Source organism: Seriola dumerili, unplaced genomic scaffold, assembly GCF_002260705.1.
Source record: "Seriola dumerili isolate Sdu_G_001 unplaced genomic scaffold, Sdu_1.0 BDQW01000120.1, whole genome shotgun sequence".
Lineage (NCBI taxonomy): Eukaryota > Metazoa > Chordata > Actinopteri > Carangiformes > Carangidae > Seriola > Seriola dumerili.
The window spans coordinates 2277458-2297004 of NW_019174375.1; the positions used below are offsets into that span (position 1 = coordinate 2277458).

Below are 19547 nucleotides of genomic sequence, written 5' to 3' on the forward strand. Positions count from 1 at the left end.
TTTACTTCCATTTCATGAGCTTATTTATCTATATACAGAATTATAAAATAATAATCAAAAACAATAAATAAACATTTTCATAACCATTCAATTAATAAGAAAAGCATAATCACTGCAGCACACAGAAGTAACAGTTGTTGACAAGCAGAAGTCAGAAGTTTAAAGATGTATTTGAACAGGTGGATGGGAGGATGAAACTTGTTAAATTATTAAATAATTTGAGGATGATGTTTAACGCGACACATCTAATCATCAGTAAGGTCTCCAGACAGGCTCCTCACCTCTTATAGAAAGACACGCCCCTTCAATATAATTGGTCAGTGACGTGACAATGTTTCTATCCTCCCCTGCGGTTTGGAGCGGTTGGTTGGGTCCGTAATAGAAGCTGCCAGGCTGGAACGGACCACTGTGGCTCAGCGGAGGGGGAGGAGGAGGAAGAGGAGGAGGAGGAGAAGACAGGTAGGAGCTGTAAGGAGAAGCCTGGGTGGTGTAAGGGAGGGTGGGCAGGTGGTGCATTCTGGGAGTTGGAGTGAAGGAGGAGGTCAGAGAGGTCACGTGGCCCAAGAACGATGGTTCATTGGTCCACAGAGAGGAGGTGAAGGATCTAGAGTCTGGAGGGGAAGAAATGATTTCTGCGTCAGGAGCTTTCGACCGTATGTCATCATGTTCTTCATCAGGAGGAGGAGTTTTTCTTTTTTTTTAAATTTCAGTTTAAATGTAAATTTATTGTTCCTATTATCACTTTTCAACATTGTCCTGTTCTACTCAGCATAAACACTGATGTGGTTGGTTGAGCAGGAAAACATATGCATTCAACAACCAACACAACTTTCTCACATGTTTACTTTCTGATTTAAAAGATAAATATTTTAACTAACACACCTGATGATGTGGCGCTTCTGCTGGACGGCCTGAACACTCCTGACTTCACCTCCTTCTGCCTTTGTCCTGAGAGAGAGAGAGAGAGAGAGAGAGAGAGAGTGAAGAAGAAGACAATGAGTCTGACTGAAAGCCTGGAATAAACCATCACATCATCACCACTGCTGTGCACTAACGTCGAGGCAGTCGCGGCCCATCCACAGTGATCTTGATGGCCCTGTGTAGGGTGGCGATCTGAGGGGGCGAGGTCAGCACATTGATAGAGACGGTGAAACTCTTGCCTGAAATAAAAAACACAAGTACATGTAGAGTAAAATTATAGAGGCTTTAAAAGCAATTTAAGGTCAAATGTGTTATTTTGGGCTTCAGAAATACACAGATAGTCCATGATTGATAGACTGACAAGTATTCCTGTCTTCTTTTAATTTATCCTTCTAACTTTAAGATGGTTGTCTGAGGTACAAGGCAAAACCATGTATCATCCAAACTGTATGGAAACCAATAGAGGAGGAGAAGGTGTTACTGTCCTTTCTTTACATCATATCAGTACAGTATCTGACCTCTCCCGCTGCGGCCTATGAAGCGGAGGTCGTTGAATTGGGCGCAACCTTGCTTCATGGTTGCTGTGGCGTTGCGCAGCTCAGCGCTGCTGTTGTCGTCGTTGCCAGCCATCACTGTGACAACCACACCATCTGGCACGTCGTCACCCAGGGCAACCACCTGAAGGATGGAGAAACTTTAGTGTTAGTCCCTAGCATGATTTGTGCAGTGCATGGAAGGATAAAGTCAGGGTGAAATGTCCCTAATTTTTATTTTTGATAGATAGATAGATAGATAGATAGATAGATAGATAGATAGATAGATAGATAGATAGATAGATAGATAGATATATTGATTGATTGATTACAGTGAAGGTTCTCGGCAGGGTCTTGTTACACCTCCAGTGCTGGGGCAGGCTGCTGCAGAGGAAGTTTGGGCTGTCAGTCTGTACCAGGCCTCTGGGGGGCGCTGTGCTGCACTGGTGGAGGCTCCGCACCTCCTGTTCTTCCAGTTGGAGGTTCGTGGGCGATGGTGTTGGCCGACGCTTCACTACAGAATCTGACAGGGAAAAAACATGGGGAAAGATCGTAAATATATATAAATATACATATATACATGTATATATGTAGACCTTTATTAAGATAACAAAACAAAAATCTAAAATATGAAATCAAGCTAGTTAGCTAATTAATCTAGCACTGATCTGGCGGCTAAACAATTCAAAACGAGTAAAACAGATGTATTAAAGTGATTACTTATACAGAAGATGCTGTCTACCGTCATTCTACCTTTATTCCTCTTTTACTCGACATTTTTCCGCAGAATAAAACGTGAAATATTTTAATGACAACGGGTGACACGCTTTTTTTGGACCACGAACGCTAGACAACTACAAGTACCACAAACCGCTGTGCGTCCGAGATACACATACGTCATCAAATCGCGCCGAAAATCGAACAAAACGAAAAAGTATCAGTATCAGTGGCAACGTCTTTCTGAACGACTTTGGTGAGAGTTTTGACTAATTTTAGCGCTTTGTCCGTGTCTTCGGCTCTACTCCTCTTCCTCCTCCACCTTCAAATTCACCTCCTCCTCCACCTCCTGCTCCTCCTTCTCCTTCTCCTCCTTTCTCTTTTCTGTTTTCTGCATTGTGTTTTATTCACCGCAGTCTTTGAATAGGAGGGAACTGCTCTGTATTATCATTCACATTTTACTACCGGAGCGGAAGTTACTGCGGTCACTACACCTGTGTGTGTGTGTGTGTGTGTGTGTGTGTGTGTGTGTGTGTGTGTGTGTGTGTGTTTGCCTGCCTCAAATCTGTTCTGCTATCTTGTTATTTTAGGCTCAGCTCATTATCTCAGTTTCTCTAAATATCTTTTGTTGACGCTGACCACCATCAGTGCGCACATGAAATTGTTTTTGTTTTGATTTCACATCTTAAGACTTTGAAAGTTTCATTCTTCATTTTATTTTGTTTTACTTTGCTTCTCAGTTATGAGCATGAGAACTGAATATCTTTCGGTTTTGCTCTGACGGTTGGAAACATTTTTTCTTACATTTTCTAAATCAAATGATGAATCACTTTACTCAGGAAATAATTAGCAGATTGATCAATAATGATGATAATAATGCAGCCCAATATTTTTTTTTAATGATACTGCACCTTTGTTGACAGGTTAGTTTGTAGTGCAGCCTTTTTATTATCAGGTTTGTTGCTACAAGAAAAGTGTCTCTAGAGATCAAATATTGATCTTATCGACATACAACACATGCTGTCTGGTAATGCAGATTATATACATGTGGTGTGATGGTGAGGGAAAATAAGTCTTCAGTTTTTTTTATTCCTGGTTTAATGCAGCTCTGTGTCTTTGTTTTGTTCATGCCATCAGGTTGGGAGTGGTTATGAGCAGTCCCATGGCCGGCTCCACCGCCTCCAGCTCTAAAGACCGTCCGGCTTCCAGGACCAGCTTCATCCCAGAACTACAGAGCATGATGTAAGGCACACACACACACACACACACACACACAAACGAAACTCACCCCAGTACAGCGTGGGGCCGCCGCTGCTGCTGCTGCTGCTGCTGAACAGACTGTTTGAAGCCATAGAAACCTGTTTAACAAATGACACAATAACCAGACCGGGAAGTATTTTGGCTAATTATACTTTGCAAACACCAAACTGCCTCCAGGACATAAAACATCTTAATACATTCTGTAATACACTAAAATCATAATAAAAATAATAGTAAAAAGGTTGTTTACTTGGCAAAATATAAGCTTAAGTACAGATGATGTTTTTGTTTTAATGTGAAACATAATAAAAGTGAAAACATTGCACTACTGTTTCATTGTTAAGGGATGAAATAGAAATAGCAGAATCTGAAGTATGTGAAAGAAATATTACAGTAGCATCATCACTAAGTAATAATGCAACATGTTTGGCTCCAGAAATTGGGGACAAATTGATAATTGATTAATAAATAGAGCTGGACAAAAAAAAAAAAAACCTTGTTCATGTTCCTAGAAATACTTCATCAGCAGGCAGAAGGTCTTTTATCACAATAAAGGCAAATAACATAAAGTCAAGTTGAAATTAAGGGGCACATTTTTCCAAATCTGTCTTCGTAATAGAGCTAAAACAATTTATCTATTAATCAATTAGTCATTAGACAGAAAATTAATTTGCATCATTTATGACCTTTTTTTTTAACCTTGTTCCAGTAACTGAATATCTTTGGGTTTTCGGTAACAGTTTTCACCACTGTCTCACGTTTTCTAAACCGAATGACAAGTCAGTTTAGTCGGGACATAAGTGGCAGATTATTCAATAATGAAAATAATAACGCAGCCCTACTTTGTAGCAGAACAAAAATGAATAATATCATATAGTTTAATAAAAGAATAAAGTACATTTCCTGAAATCTGTTCTTGAAACATTTTTATCAAAAGAAAAACTGATTAAAAATGAATCTCCTGCGAGTATGAAGAGACAATGAGAACAGGAGGAAAAGGACAAAGACATTGTAAGTATTGCATTATATTGTGAGTGAAATGTGTCTGCATAGAAAAAAAATTTAATTGTTTTTCTGTCACAAATGAGATAATTTTTCTAAAGACGCGACCTCCCATCAGTGTGTGTGTGTGTGTGTTTTGTGGTACTCACCTCGTGCTGTGTGTGGGCTGCAGAGAGATGTTGTTGGTGGTCAGAGAGGCTGAAACCCAACTAAACCCCAAAACCTAAAACCAACGCTCAGCCTGAGACCAACCTGCCCACAATCCCAAACCAAAGCCAGGCTCACCTGTGTGACTGACAGCTGCAGACAGCCAATCAGCTGCTCCCAATAAGGGGGGGGCACAACGAAACGACAAAGCGCGGGGGGGGGGGGTCAGGTGTTCGTATGTGTCGGAGAGAAAGAATAGATGGAGAGACAGAGGGGACGAGAAGAAATGAGAAAAGGAAAGAGCTTCAGGATGTGGCTTTAGGTTCTGCTGCCGTCGTGGAAGTGGCTTGTCTGGATGCAAATTGAGGTTTGACCAAATTGTGGTCAAAGTGTGTGCGGACCTCAGTGTGTGTGTATGAGACGGACAGAGACAGACATTTGGGAGCTCTGTTTTTATTCGTTTAATGTTTTGCCTCATGAGTTTTCTTACTTAGAGATGCAGATTACTGGTGAGACAGACTTTATGTTCATGAATTTAACCTGAGCGCTACAAATGTAAAATTAACCAAATCTTATATGATACCTAAGTTTTGGTATGATACCAAAATGATACTTTTTTTTTATTTTCCTTAGAAAACCATGTTTTTAATTTAACAAAAGAAACAAATTTCACAAATAAATATTGTGCAAAGACGAGCAGCCGTATAATAGAATATAAAGTTGTGAGCAGTTAGCGTCAAAATCAGCTTGTTTCTACTTTACTCTCTGTCTTTATGTGTTTTTTCCAGGTTCGCTCTGGGAGACGCTCGCAGGCCTCTGCACGAGACGGCGGCTCTGGTGGAGGACATTGTACACACACAGCTCATTACTATGGTAACATACTCTTGTACACAGACGTAATGGTGATGATGAGCGGTTCGGGAATGTATAAATTCTTTTTACAATTCCTATTTTCAATTTCTATTAAAACATGAAATTAAGGAAATGCTTTAATACTTTTCCTCTGACGTCTCTGGTCCTCTATAGTTCTGTTTGTGAATTACCCACACACTTTGAAAGATTTTTGTGATTATATTTATGGCAAAATTAGAACTAGATATGTAAGATATATATTGTATTTACATGACACAGTAGATGGATAACTTTGTCTGCCTTGTCTCATCGCTTCAATGTCGTATCAACTGAAAAAAGAAAGTCCAGACCTTTAACAGGATTTTCTTGTTTCTTGTCATTGTGATAAAGTTGATTTCAAAATCTTGAGTCAAAAGCATGAAAGCAGTTAAACGTCTGTGTGTCTCCGAGCGGCCACATTATCCTCTTATTCCTGAACCTTTGAATGACACACACATTAATGTAACTAACGCTCCGTGATGCTAATTCGTCTGTCATGTGATTGGTTTATTTATCAGCTGCATCAGGCCTGCGAGGGCGCCGCTCTTCGTGGTTCAAGGGTCATTTCTGCCGAGGACATCCTGTTCCTGATGAGGAGGGACAAGGTGCGCAAAACTCACAGGAAAAAAATGTGTTGAAAAATGTATTAAATTGAGTATTTGAGTTGTAGCTTTGAAATGAATGAAATCCCCCTCTCTCTTTCTGTCTGCCTCCGTGTCCATTTCAGAGGAAGGTGGCGAGGTTATTGAAGTATCTCCAGTTTAGAGATTATAAATCGAAGCTACTCAAAACTCTAGAGGACGAAGAGACGCCACAAGAAACGGGTACAACCGCTCTCACACGTCCTGTACGACCCGTGATCACTTTTACCTGGAGAAACAGTTGGGTCGGTTTTATTTATCCCCTGTGTTTGCAGACAGGTGGGGTGCTCAAGGTGCTCCGGGTACCGTGGGCGGCGTTGCCGGCGGTAACCAGCGAAGGCAGCGATTGGCTCACGACTTCCTGGCGTGGATGGATCAGACTGGAGAACTCCTGTCATTAGCCGAGCGACAAGAAGTAGATCCCGTCAAACAGGAGAGGTTGGAGGTCAGACGCTGATTTGACTGTAGAATTTATTTATTTATTTTTTACAGAAAATGTTGATTATTTAGTGTGTGTGTCGTTTGTCTTTGTATCTTCAGCGTTTAGAGCGTCAGACTCGAAATATGGACCAGGCTCAGTACTCCGAGTTCTGTGAGAGTCGGCAGCTCAGCTTCGGTAAGATTTTAATCAAATAATTTAGTCTAATAAACTGTTTTAATGAAGCTGGTAAAACCAAAGACATTAAGTTTGTATGGCTCCTTCAGGACTGATGTGTGTCGTTCCAAACCCTGTAATTCCTATATACTTTATACTAAATGTCGAACCTCTTTCGAGCTGAATTTAATCATCGATTTAATCTGTTGATTATTAATTAATTGATTGTTTAGTTTATAAAATGTCAGAAAATTGTGGGAAATACCCGTCAGTTTCCCAGATCAGTCAGTTTCCAGTAATAAATGAATAGGAGCGAAGACTAATTGATTAATCCACTATTTGCTTCAGCACTAAACCCAGTGAACTTTATGTGGTGTAAAATGTCACATTTAAAGATGAAAGTACACAGAATAATATTGTACTTTATGGCTCTGCTGGACATTTATGATTCTTTATTTCACTTGAAACATCTAAGACCCTCTGAAGTCCCATGACCCAGTCCTTAGGGTAGCATTTTAAAAATAATACCAAAACTACACGGAGCTATGAATGTGTAATGTGTGTAAAGCGCTTCGACTAGAAAAGTTCTACATAAATGCAGAATGTTGTGTCTGTGTGTAAACGCGGTTCCAGCTAAGAAAGCCTCAAAGTTTCGGGACTGGCTGGACTGCAGCACTTTGGAGCTGAAACCCAACAGCATCGCCATGGAGATCCTGTCATACCTGGCCTATGAGACTGTTGCCCAGGTAACGTGTTCACTCATGACGTCTTACGTTATCGTGTCAAGTCTCTCTCGTGTCAAACTCTTTGACGTCTCCTTTTTCTTTGTCGCTTTTCCTTCTCCAGATTGTGGATTTGTCTCTGTTGGTAAAACAGGAAATGATGGCCAAGACCAATCCCATCAGTCATGTGATCTCTGCCAGTTACATCCACTACAACACACACACTGAGGTACACACACACACTCCTGTACCATGTAATTTTCAATCACTTATACCAGGGTTTTGGAGCCTGCGGTTACGTCTCGAGTAATATCCGTCCTCCATCTTTCTCTTTCCGTCAGGTAAAGAAGGATCCAGACTCACCTGAGGCCACTCCCCCCTCCACACCGGGCTCTTCCCACTCATCAAAGCCCCTCCCACAGGGTAACGGCAGTCTAGATGGCCGAGCGAGACAGAGGAAGCGCAAAAAGGTGTGTGCGCTCTGTGCAACACTGGTTGTTTTTAGACAATTATAATAGTGACCAGTCTTCCCTGTTCCTACATGAAAACATGAAAGATTAAGATTACTTTAAAATGACTCCTGTCAAAAGCTCCGCCGTCGTTATAGCCTCAGAATATGACACGTTTTACATTCGGTCATTTAAAATATTTTCATTCTAATGTCAGGACGATGGGACACCCAATGTTCTGCCCCTGTATGATAATCAAAATGCCTCCTTCACACAACCAGGAATATATTTCTGCTGGAGAGATATTAAATCCCCACCATGTGTCCTTTGCTTTAAACTTCTTTAAAAAAGCAGACGACTTCTCAACTTGTGCACAGAGGCAAAGGCGGCTACGGTGGCGTCCCGTCTCGTGTGAATGAATACAGTGTCGTGTGTTTCAGAGCTGTCCGGCTGCAGTGGAACCTCCCAGTGGAGCCATCCAGCCCTGTCACATCAGAGAGGCTATTAGAAGATACAACTACAGACACACGGTATGTACACACAGCCTTTAACAGTACACTGATCAGGATAGCACCTATATAGCATATTATATCTTTTTCTTACAGTATAGTCTCTAAATACAACACTCAGATGCCATATGTTTGCTAACTTTGCTAAAGTGTTACTGTAATTATTCCTCCTCTCCATGCTGACTTTGAAGTCATCCTGAGGGAGTCACATAACAGTCCTCACGCTGTCCAAAGTTTAGCTGAATATGAACATGGTATCTTCCAAAGTTTAAGTCTTTAAGTATGAAATTTCTTCTTTGTGTTTCCTTTGTTGAGTTGCCGGTACAAAGAGGTAGCCACGTCAACTTCAACCGAACAGTAGTGTATTTTTGCACAGACCTTGGACTGTGGATTTTGTTACGGTGCAGTCAGTACAGTGTAGGGACACTAACTCTTCCAATAACACACTGTAAACCTGAAGAAAAGAATCTGAACTACTCTTTTGAAACAACGTATGTGACAGTGTGAATCCCTTCTCTCTTTCTCTCAGAGTGCGTACTGGAGGAGTGGGATGGCCTTCCTCGCCTGCTGAGCGTTATTACGTTATCACACACATTCTTGCACACATCTGTAAATGTATTTTTTTTTTGTTGCTGCAATAAAGAGTTTATACTTAGCTTTGTTAAAGAATATCAGATTGCACTTGTGTAACATCTACTCCACGGAAATACTTACTGCAAGGTCATTGTTGAAAAGAAACTTTATTGGTCACTAATACAGAAACACAAGGGACTACTGAGCATGCTCAAAACTCAGCGTGTGACATCATAGCAACATGAGCACATGGAGGCGGGGCTTATCTCTGGAATTGCCGCAACAATTGAATAATTGAAAAATGATAGAAGGGTTTAGTACGTCAACTTGGAAACCTTTGTGTTCCTCAGAGCTGCTGTTCGCTTGATATCTGTGTCTCCATGAGGAGGATTTGAGTGTGTGTAGCGTGTGTGTGTGTGTGATTAGCGTGTGTGTCGCTCAGTATTTCTGAGCGCTGTTGATCAGCGACTCCCTCTCCATCAGCAACTCTCCATATCTCTGCTGAAGCTCTCGCTCTCGCTCCATCTGCCTCTCCACGTCCTCCCGCAGACCCTGAGCAGAGATGGCGATAATTAGATTGTGTATGAGATCAGACACGTCTTAATCTTGTGACGGTTTGAACGATATTTGATCTTCCACACATGTAACTCTACCAAGCTACAGATCAATAGCAGCAGAAAATAGATGACTGGATTAACCTGTTAAAAATAAAACTTTAAAAAGTACATGTGAATAACAGGCAATAACAGGCTGGAGAAAACACATAACACCTTCGTAAATTACATTTAAGACTTTAAGACCTGCAGATATCACATTTGAGAAGTTAGAACCAACAGGTGTAATGAATAATCATTAACTGACTTCAGCACTAGAATACTGTAAACCTTTTCTGTTCAATACATTAACGTGATCAGAGTGAAGGATGCTGGGAATGACACCAAGCGACGATTCGCTCGCTCAGTATCGTGCGAGTATCTTGAATGTGTTACCTCTTGTCTCCTGGGAATGGCCGTATCTTCCTGTTTCTTCAGCTGAGTGAAGGTCTGGAGCTCTGTGGCTGCCTGCTCCACCTGGTGGACAACACGAAGCATAACATCAGTGTTGTTACAGTGCAACAGTCGCCGCAGTAATTCACAGCCTGCAGGGGAACTGGCTACAAACAAGTCAAACACTGATTATCCATCATCCGTTTTTCCACATTAAACTGCTGCATCTTTCAGCAAATTCTTCAGGAATAAGAAACTGAGACAAACTTCACCATCTTCTGACAAAAAATATGGATATGAACTAAATTTATACTGAGACTGAAGAATGAATAAGGAAGCGAGTCCCTGCAGTGTTCAGCACCTGTTCCCAGAGTTCATTGTGCTGCTTCAGGAGCCCCAGCGCTCTGGACTGAAACCCTCCCAGCAGGATTTTGAGCTTCTTCTCCAGCTTGGCCGCTCTCCTGGCCTCCGCTGTCATGTGACCACGGTTCACCTGCAGGGAGACATGTACACAGACCTCAGAGCTGTTCAGTGATTGATTTCAGGATGAGTTTGAACAGGTGTTATGCATCTCTGTGGGTTCTCACGTCTAGTTTTTTCTCCAGGCTTTCGATACGATCTTTCTTTGATGCCAGGTTAGCTCGGGTGTATCTGTTCTGACCAGGTAGATATAACACCTACAGAAAGAGAGAGAGAGACAGATGAATAAACAGCTACGGACCAAGGGTTGGTTTCATGTGAACAGGAAAGTGGTTAAAGGCAGTCCATCTTTAAAGAGTTAAAGATTCTCTCTGGCTGAATCCAAGTGTCCACCTTCAGGACGTGCAGACTGTCGTGTGTACAGTGACATCATCTCGTCAAGTCTGTGAGGGACCACTGACCCTCTAGGGAAAAGTATTTTTCTGAATGGTTCTTAATGGCACTGATATTGGCAATGTGTGCAGGTCAGCTGCTTCTCACAGCAGATCTGGAATGTGCAGTAAAATTATCCTTTTACATGAGCGGCCAAACACAATATAACGTCAACCTACGGATTATTACAAAGCCAGCTCATTCAGCATGTTCATTTTCTGTAAGTGCAAGAAGAAACTTTACTACATCAATAAATGAAAAATAAAAAGCAAATGTCTTCTAACTGCGGATTTGAACAGACCTGAGCAGTCACACACTTCAGTGGAACGAACCTGTAAAATCGGACCGTTTGGATTCAGCCTTTTGTCATTGTACTGAGGGACAGAGGGATCCTTACCTGTCCGTAGCATTCCTCCCACACCTGGCTGTAGGCCTCCATGCTGAGGTCACCGTGGCCCATTCCCGTCTTCACCACCTCCATTTCCGCTGCCAGCATTGCTTTAGCCTGTTTATTAACGAGCCACAGAGGTGCACGACTGGTTATATTGCTATCAAAAACCTTCCATTGTCACAGCGTCTCACTCACACACATGCAAAACATCAGCCGATCCGTGTGTGCGTTACCTGCTCCATCTCCTCTGTGCTGATCGGCTTGTAGGGGTGTGTTTCCAGGTAAGATATGTGCGACGCGTTGTTAGATGTGGAGGTGGGGCCTCTGCTTTTGCCGCGCTGCAGCTGGTTGGCGGCGTTGGCCGACGGGTGGTGCAGGCAGTCGTGGTGCAGCATGGTGATCATCTCCTGTTTGATCAGCTCCTCGGCCAACTGGAGGTCAGGGAGCGGCTCTATGGAGGCGGGACGGAGGACGGACTCGTTTACCTGCAGAGATGGATGTCGACAAACTGATTTGCTGAAACAAATGAAAGCTCTAATGTGCAATTATATATACACATACACATACACATAATCCACCTGGAGGAAAAGTCTCAATGTTGTTCCAACACAAAAACAATTATACAACAAAAGTTAATTAGACCAAGCGGATGCTTCACTGGGAAATAAAAACACTTCACAATGTCACAAAATGTGTTACCTCAGTAGGTCTGGGGAGACTCCTCTGAACAGCAGTGTGTCGCAGCTTCAGCTCCTTCTCTCTTTCTGCCTCCCGTACAGCCTGACACAAAACAAGAGCGTAAATTTGTCTTCAAAACTCTGAAGTGGTACGACGTGTTCTGAGTATATATCTGCGTATCTGTGCACACACCTGCTTGCGCGCCTCTATGTCGGCCGAGTCCTCCACGAACCCGGTGTCCGTTTCTGTTTCCTCGAGTTCTTTCTCTGCGTTTTCTGGAAGAACAATCTCAAAGTCGTTCTTAGGAACAGGAAGTGACATCAGTCCCTGCCTCAGCTGCTGCAGGCTTTCCCTTTGCTGTGCGTGGAGAAGAAAAGACAACAGTAAGTTTGCGGTTAATTCACAGACTTGTTCATTATTTATCTTATTAATTACTCTTAATTTTGCACATTTCAAAGTGAATAAATTGTAATTACAAACCACAAAACCTGCATTAGACAGTGCCTTCTTTTGTAATATTTTATTTTTTGTTTAAATATATGATTTCATGGTTTTGGCTGGTTACATTTACTACTACCACTGACTATCTGGCATCAGAAAACTTATATTGATGTTTTATATTGACAGTCTCACATGTGCATGATGAGTGTGTGCTTACCATGTGTTTAGCGTACGCAGGGTCAGTCAGTTGCTCCTCACTGTTAATATTCAGTTTGTCTCTCAGGGGTGTACGGCCAGGGGTCAAACCTGGGGTCGCGGCCCCACGCGGTGTCATCACTCCTCCGGCTTGAGGTGTCATGCTCTCTGACCCCTGACCTGGTCCGGGAGTTCTGTTACAGACGACGTGACCATGAACGTTAGCATTTTCAGTACCGCCGGGTTTGTCATTTAAACGCATGGTGTTATACGAGAGCAGGTGAAAGCGTTGTTGACCTGAATGGTGTGCTGAGAACGGTGTTGGGTGTCTGTATCTGCTGGCGCTGAGGCGTCACTCCACTGAAGTCGCTCTCATGCAGCGGAGTGTTGAGGCCTCCCTTCAGAGGGGTGTCGATGTTGGTCAGAGCCATCAGGTTCTGGGCCTCCTGAAGATACAGACACACACGACTTGTGAACGTGTGACAGAGAAAGGCGAATACGATCCAGAGATGTGGATGACGACTGTGCATGATGAACAGAAAGTGCTCAGAGTATCAACCACAGGTGATCAGTTTTAAGGTGATGGTGACTAGAATTAATTCTGTTTGACTGATCACATATTTTTAATGAAGATCTGCTGATCGGGGCATCCCTAATTCAGAGTGTGTGTGTTTATGGTGTCCAGGTGTTGTTACCTGTAGTATCCTGTCCTGGGCAGCAGGGGTGCGGGGGGTACGTAGTCCTGTTGTCATGGTGTTGGTGACGCTGTACTCTGACAGGAGGGTGGACGAGGCTGAGTTGCCGCTTTCGCTCTCCTCAGCGGCTTGACGGGCGACCTCACTGGCGACACCCAACTTAACGACTTCCTCCAACTCAGCGTCACTGATCTGTGAAAAAACGGAAATAAATACAGCGTCTGGTAAGAGAGAATACTGAGTGCATTAAAGCAGGACACGTTTGAACCATCTACATCGGTCTGAGAGATTTATCAAACATTAAAATTAAAGTATACACAGTTACCTGTGGCGCAGGCAAAACCAGTTTGGAGCGTTTCTTGGTGAACTCGGCCACTCCGCTGGTTTGGAGGATGGCAGACGGCAGATCGCTCTCTTTCTTCTTCTTTATCTTCTGTTTATCTTTCTTTCTATCCCTCTCCTCACGCTCACTACACACGAACAATACGGTTTATGAAAGAGGACCATACATTTATACAGCGTACACTGTGCGTCACTCATGCTCAATAAGTGTTTGTGTTTCATGTTTAATATTATATTTGTGTATATGAAGTTGCAGAGTAGAGGCTGTTGTTTCTGTGTATTTACTGTTCTTTTGTATGAAGCCTCTTTTGTGTTCCCATGTCAAACAAACTGTGTGTGTGTGTGTGTGTGTGTATATAGCGCAGTGAGTAATGTTACTGACTTGCGCAGCTCTCCGTCCAGGTGCTGCTGTCTGAGTCGTTTGAAGTTTGGTTCCAGTGCGTTGTACTGCTCCATGCTGGTGTCATAGAAACCCTTACAATTAAAAGGCAACAATTAATACTGTAGCTGAAAACAGTCACGTTGATCCTCATGTTGTGGATTTAGTTCAATTACACAAAAAACACAATGAGTAATATTCGATAATATTGAACCATTTCCCAGCTCTGGTTACCTGTGCAGGTTTCTTCTCAAAGGGGATTTCAGCATTGTAGTCCACTCCTCTCTTCTTCTTCCTCTTCTTCTGAACATCGATTCCTGCTGCTCTCAGCTCCCTGCGCTTCTGCAGAGCAGCCAACCGTCTGCAGCGAGATGTGAATTACAGACAGTCAATTATAACCACTTTTACAGAATGTTAGAGGATGTATAAGCAAGAAAAAAACCTCAGAAAGTATCTTATAACAAACAGTCTAACCTGGCTTCCTCCAGCTGTTTCTCTCTGGCCTTCCTCTTGGCTTTCTTGCCCTGGGTGTTGGCAAGTCGAGCCCTGGCCTCTGACAGCATCTCCAACTCATCTACAGAGAGTGTGATGGACAGAGGTGGGAAAAAGGCGATAAGTGAATAAATGCAAATGTAAATGTAAGTACAAACAAGTAAATATTCTAAGGATCGGGGAGAAGATTCTGTCACTTGAATCAGTTAACATTCAAATGAAAGTTTCAGGACAACCTCATCATTACATCATTGTCAGTATCAGGTATGTTACGGCACCTTCGTCCATATCCACAGGGTCGGGTCTGGCAGGTTTAGTTTCAGGATTAGGGTCGATCTCTCCTGGTTTTAACTTCCTGGGGTCGTCACCCACTTCCTCCTCATTGTCTCTTTGTGCTGCCTTGTCTCTGAACACACACACAAACACATATTGATTGTGAATCAATAACAATTCCAAACGGTTTTAACAGAACACTATAAAGTGCTGCTGTATAAATGTGCATCAGGTCATATAGTGCCGTACAGCAGGTATTCGTAGTGCTCCAGACACTGGGCAGCAGTGCGTCCTATGATAGGAGCGATGGTCCTCCACTGAGTGGGCATCAGCTTGGCCAAGTGAAGCAGCTTCTCCTCCTCTTCTCTGGACCATTCTGTCTTCTTGATGCTGGGGTCCAACCACTCGTACCTGCAGGCAGACACAAATCCAAGGTATATCCCCCCTTATTAACCAGATAATCTGATTGATCTCTTTTTGCACAGCAGCAGAACTATATACAGAGAGAAGATGAACAACATCAGGAACAATCACAGACATCTCTAAAAAATTAAGTTTAAAATTACTGTTCCCAAGTGTAGGACTGTTACTAAAGACGACTTCTAATACCATGAAAACTGAATACAAGTAGGGTTTAGAAAACGTCTGCGGTACAATTACTGCGGCTGCCATCTCATGTTTCTGTATCAGACTCACCATCTGGCTTTACACTGTTTGGCAGACTTGCGGTGCAGCAGGGAGGCGATACGAGACCACTGGTTTTTCCCATATTTCATCACCGCTGCCTTGAGGATCTCATCCTGAATAAATGGATAGATTAAAAAAGAGAGAGACAAAAAAATCCATGAGTATAATCTTTACAAGCAAAAATTTGTTGCCAAGTCCAGACTTACCCCCACTATACATATCACATTTATTATTTCTGCAGGACCCAGAAATCCACCAGAGCTCAAATTATTAGTTGGTCGATTTTACTTGAGTGACAGAAAATTAATTCGTGTTTATAGGAAAAAGTGCCAAAAATTTACTGTTGCAAGCTTCTAAAATGTTAATATTTGCTAGTTTTCCAGTTTTCTATGATAGCAAACTCAACATCTACATATTGTTGACAGCAGGTCAGCCAATAAAAGCAGTTAGAATATGTTAACTGGGTTTCAGGGAATAATGATGGAAATTTTTCACTATTTTCTGACATTTTATCCACTTTTGACAATGAAAATAAGTAGGCTACTAGTTTTAGCCTTACAGTTCTCCTATGATGAAACAATACAAACTCGCCTTACTTTTTCTGTGTTAACAACACCTCAACTTTCCCTGATCAATGCCCACAACAGATATTCTTTTTGTCATATTGCACAAACTTTTTCTCAGAATTTATGCTTGTGTGTGAGTGTGTGTTTTTGTGTATATGATGGCATCAGGATAGGGAGACAATAAACTAAGAATTGCATTGCACTGACAACTTGTTTATTTCTATACATGACATCAAAGGCTTCGATTTTGAAATTACAACAAATGAACTCAATATAAACTAAAACGGCTGTCATATTAAAATTAGATTCAGAGACAGAGTCCATTTAAAGCTGCAACAGTTGATACTGAATTTCAGAGGCTCCGATTTCTGATACATTTTCAGTCAATCAAATTCTATTGACCCAGTGCAGTAACCCTGTGGTATCTGGGGGCCCTGGGCATTTACCCGCTTCGCCAGGTTGGCAATCAAGCTTCGACTCAAACATTGTAAACACAGCTGATTAACCACAGATACTTCTGGATCAGCCCCGTGTCTGTATCCGTTACGGTGTACACAACTTCACAGAAACAATAAGTAAACTGTTTTGACACAGTTTGCAGCACAGCCAATGAACCCAACTTGCTAAGCGAGCTAAGTTAGCAGCTAGCTTCATGCTAACTACGGCCCATAGGTTTACTATAGCTGGTTAGCATCGAACTAACGCAGCTAGCCATGTAAACACGTACCTCAGTGTTGCGCCAGACGCCTCCTTTTATCATAATACGCGGCATTTTGGCGGCTCGTTGCGCTCTCTCCCTGCAGTAGAAATGTTATAACTGATTCTCAACCTCCTGTGAAGACAAGTGGCGTTAAATAGTTTCCCCAATACAAACAAAAACTAAGAGACAACGACGGCCAGACACTGCGACGGAGTAACGAACGTGCACTATGCCGGAAACTTGTGTCGCAGAATACGACGGAACTGCCGAAATGTATTGTGGGTATTATGTTACAGGTGTTACAACGAAATATGTGCCCAGTTCGATTAGTGTTTTTCATTACTAAGTTTAGCCCATCCCTGTCTCCAACCAGTCGTTTTTAAACTTGACACAACCAGTTAGCTCCGACATCTAACCATAACCTAATGTAAGTCGTAACCCCAACCGCAAAGGCAGCGGTACTGGAGGCATTATCCGAAGGATAAACAAACTTCTGCGTGACACCAGCACATATTAAAATCTCAACAAGTGCTTTGTTTTTCAGTTTTAAAAAAAAAATACAAATACAGAAAGCTACAACTGTAAATTTACCAAACAAGATACATTTCCCACAATCTCTGCCGCTTGGTATTCACCCAATTCTGAAGTGACTAGGTAAATAAAATCTAATAAATTCAATGCACAAATGAAGATAAAAAATAAAAACAAATAACACATTAGTAGGTAATAGTGTAATAATGTAATATGCTAGGGATTGTAAGACAAGCCTTTACAACCAGCTGCCATATCACTTCATTTATTATAAAGTTATTTAATTGCCACTTGCCACTGATAGTCTGATGCGTATGTTAGTATACTGGGAATAATATACAGAATACAGATCATTTATATATATATATATATATATATATATAATATATATAGCCTAAGGTCATTATCAGAGGTGGGTAGAGTAGCCAGAAATTGTACTCAAGTAAGAGTACTGCTACTTTAGAATTTTATTACTCAAGTAAAGTAAAGAGTAGTCACCAAAATATTTACTTGAGTAAAAATAAAAAGTATGTTGTGAAAAAACTACTCAAGTACTGAGTAACTGATGAGTAACCTGTTCGTTTAATGATGACGGCAACAAATAATGCACAAAAACATAAAAATAGCAATGAACAAATTATCTCTTATTGTTACAAATATCTCTTAAGCAACTAAAACAATAAAAAATTAAATAATAATACATTAAAATTGTCGCAAAGCGCTCGTTGTTGTCTCTGTCATTGTGTTCTGCTTCTTTGCTGCCGCTGTTTGCCGCTGAAAGTTCGTGTGCAGTTAGTCATTTAGCCTGGCTCTGTTTGATTGGTGAAACGGAGTCAAACGTCACCAGTGACTGCATTTGATTGGTGAAACGCAGTCATGCGATGGATCCTACTTTGGAGGTCTCTGACAAACCAAAACAAACAAAGCGTGCATTAACAGATCGATAAAAATATGTAGCGAGTAGCGAGCGTAATGTAGATAAATGGAACGGAATAAAAGTAGCGCTTCTTCTTATGTTGCATTAAAACTACTCTTAGAAGTACGATTTATCCCAAAAGTTACTCAAGTAAAATAACGGAGTAAATGTAGCGCGTTACTACCCACCTCTGGGTTGCACTGCACTAAGAAGAACCGTAATACTTCCGAGATCACTTATAGGCTAATTTACATGGGTCTACACCTCATAGGCTATTCAATATCCCATCACAATTAGGACTGTTATTAGTCTTGAATACATGTGTGGTTTCTTATGACGTTTGCTGAGGATCCCTTCACGTCACGGAGTCTGCGCAGCCTGATTAGCATACAGACAAAACACACGTTTCCCAGGTGACTGTGCTGCACTCAGTTGAAAATATTTTTATATCATGCAAAAAGTTGAACAAGAAAGAGCAGAACTGATGACACAATCAAGGAAGATTGCGACGGTAGAGGTACAAGAAAATTCCTGGAGAAATTTTGAATGTTCCTGCTGCTTGGTGCTTGTACTTCACTCCTCTCGTTTCAATCTGCACAAAGGACGTTACTTTCAGCTTCGTTCATGTCGTAGAGACTCATCCTGACTTTGACCTCAGTCACTGCAGCTGTCCCTCAAAAAGCCTTTTGAAGCTGTCACGACTGGCCACAATAACCTCACATTGATGGTTTCAAACCAAGATTTGTCCCAACCACAGCAAGACATGTATACACACTCGTATAGAGTGCCTCCGCTCCTCCCAGGAGATCCTCTGGATCACCTTGGCACCAGTCAGGCCGAGCATCCCGCGCTTCCCCTCTAGCTGGGACCGCTATGCCTCAATGTGACAAAATGTGGCGTTATCAATCCAACACACCAACATCGGTAACCCAGGCAACTGTTTCAGAAGCAGCACCAGCGAGCTTCTTTGTCACCTGGAGGGAGAGAGGGAGAGAGGGAGAGAGGGAGAGAGGGGAGAGGAGGGAGCGAGGGAGGGAGGGAGAGAGGGAGGGAGAGAGAGAGAGGGAGGGAGAGAGAGGGAGAGAGAGAGAGGTTTCAAATGTTAATGTTAATATTTGTGTGTGATTTTAATACACACACAGCAGTGGTGTGAAAGCACCTGTAAGAACATAAACTCTGTCTGAATTACACCTCATCATAGAGAAACTCCCTGGTGGGAAGCACCTGTTGGGAAAGAATACTAGAGATGGGTGTTGGACAGATCAATCAGTTAGACATACAGTGCATTTAGAAAGTTCTCACTTTTTTTTTTACATTGTATTATTTTGAAGAATCTTATATTCATCATTAAATTCATTCATCAATGAACAATGCCAGCAAGCCAGCTGCTAATGCTAGAGCTAATGAAAATGAGGGGGGGGGGGATCCTATATGCTGTACCCGCACACTTGCTTTGCCGCATC

The 19547-nt window shown here is 42.1% G+C and overlaps 3 protein-coding genes across 3 annotated transcripts; 1 reads left to right on the forward strand and 2 right to left on the reverse strand.

The window, feature by feature from the left end:
* Positions 1–252: 252 nt before the first annotated feature.
* Positions 253–3523, reverse strand: LOC111223901 (runt-related transcription factor 3-like). Its single transcript, XM_022748199.1, has 6 exons — positions 3460–3523; positions 1787–1977; positions 1440–1599; positions 1056–1160; positions 883–948; positions 253–611 (listed from the first exon to the last, which is right to left on the reverse strand). Exons 1-6 carry the CDS (start codon positions 3521–3523, stop codon positions 253–255), a joined length of 945 nt encoding a protein of 314 aa, XP_022603920.1.
* supt3h (SPT3 homolog, SAGA and STAGA complex component) lies at positions 2372–9049 on the forward strand. Its single transcript, XM_022748198.1, has 12 exons — positions 2372–2427; positions 3309–3413; positions 5369–5453; positions 5990–6076; positions 6199–6295; positions 6388–6557; positions 6653–6728; positions 7341–7453; positions 7554–7658; positions 7771–7899; positions 8319–8408; positions 8917–9049. The coding sequence occupies exons 2-12, from the start codon at positions 3322–3324 to the stop codon at positions 8956–8958; spliced, it is 1086 nt and encodes a 361-aa protein (XP_022603919.1). The 5' UTR covers positions 2372–2427; positions 3309–3321; the 3' UTR covers positions 8959–9049.
* A 25-nt stretch (positions 9050–9074) lies between these two features.
* On the reverse strand, positions 9075–16871 carry cdc5l (cell division cycle 5 like). Its single transcript, XM_022748197.1, has 19 exons — positions 16665–16871; positions 15381–15484; positions 14934–15095; positions 14690–14817; positions 14394–14493; positions 14154–14280; positions 13923–14014; positions 13524–13668; positions 13199–13390; positions 12801–12949; positions 12526–12697; positions 12060–12224; positions 11889–11969; positions 11423–11674; positions 11196–11303; positions 10534–10623; positions 10308–10439; positions 9950–10030; positions 9075–9512 (listed from the first exon to the last, which is right to left on the reverse strand). Exons 1-19 carry the CDS (start codon positions 16707–16709, stop codon positions 9399–9401), a joined length of 2439 nt encoding a protein of 812 aa, XP_022603918.1. The 5' UTR covers positions 16710–16871; the 3' UTR covers positions 9075–9398.
* Between the last annotated feature and the right edge of the window lie 2676 nt (positions 16872–19547).

What these genes read in the sequence shown, in the direction of transcription:
- supt3h (XM_022748198.1), top strand. Translation starts at nt 3,322, where the DNA reads ATGAGCAGTCCCATGGCCGGCTCCACCGCCTCCAGCTCTAAAGACCGT. An exon ending in GACAGAGGAAGCGCAAAAAG is followed by an intron (nt 7,900 to 8,318) that starts GTGTGTGCGCTC and finishes CGTGTGTTTCAG; the next exon opens with AGCTGTCCGGCTGCAGTGGA. An exon ending in GATACAACTACAGACACACG is followed by an intron (nt 8,409 to 8,916) that starts GTATGTACACAC and finishes TCTTTCTCTCAG; the next exon opens with AGTGCGTACTGGAGGAGTGG.
- LOC111223901 (XM_022748199.1), bottom strand. Translation starts at nt 3,523, where the DNA reads ATGGCTTCAAACAGTCTGTTCAGCAGCAGCAGCAGCAGCAGCGGCGGC. An exon ending in CGGCCCCACGCTGTACTGGG is followed by an intron (nt 1,978 to 3,459) that starts GTGAGTTTCGTT and finishes TTTCCCTGTCAG; the next exon opens with ATTCTGTAGTGAAGCGTCGG. An exon ending in CAGAAGCGCCACATCATCAG is followed by an intron (nt 612 to 882) that starts GTGTGTTAGTTA and finishes CTTCCCCTCCAG; the next exon opens with ACTCTAGATCCTTCACCTCC.
- cdc5l (XM_022748197.1), bottom strand. Translation starts at nt 16,709, where the DNA reads ATGCCGCGTATTATGATAAAAGGAGGCGTCTGGCGCAACACTGAG. An exon ending in GAGCACTACGAATACCTGCT is followed by an intron (nt 14,818 to 14,933) that starts GTACGGCACTAT and finishes GTGTGTGTTCAG; the next exon opens with AGACAAGGCAGCACAAAGAG. An exon ending in TTGAGAAGAAACCTGCACAG is followed by an intron (nt 14,015 to 14,153) that starts GTAACCAGAGCT and finishes TTTAATTGTAAG; the next exon opens with GGTTTCTATGACACCAGCAT.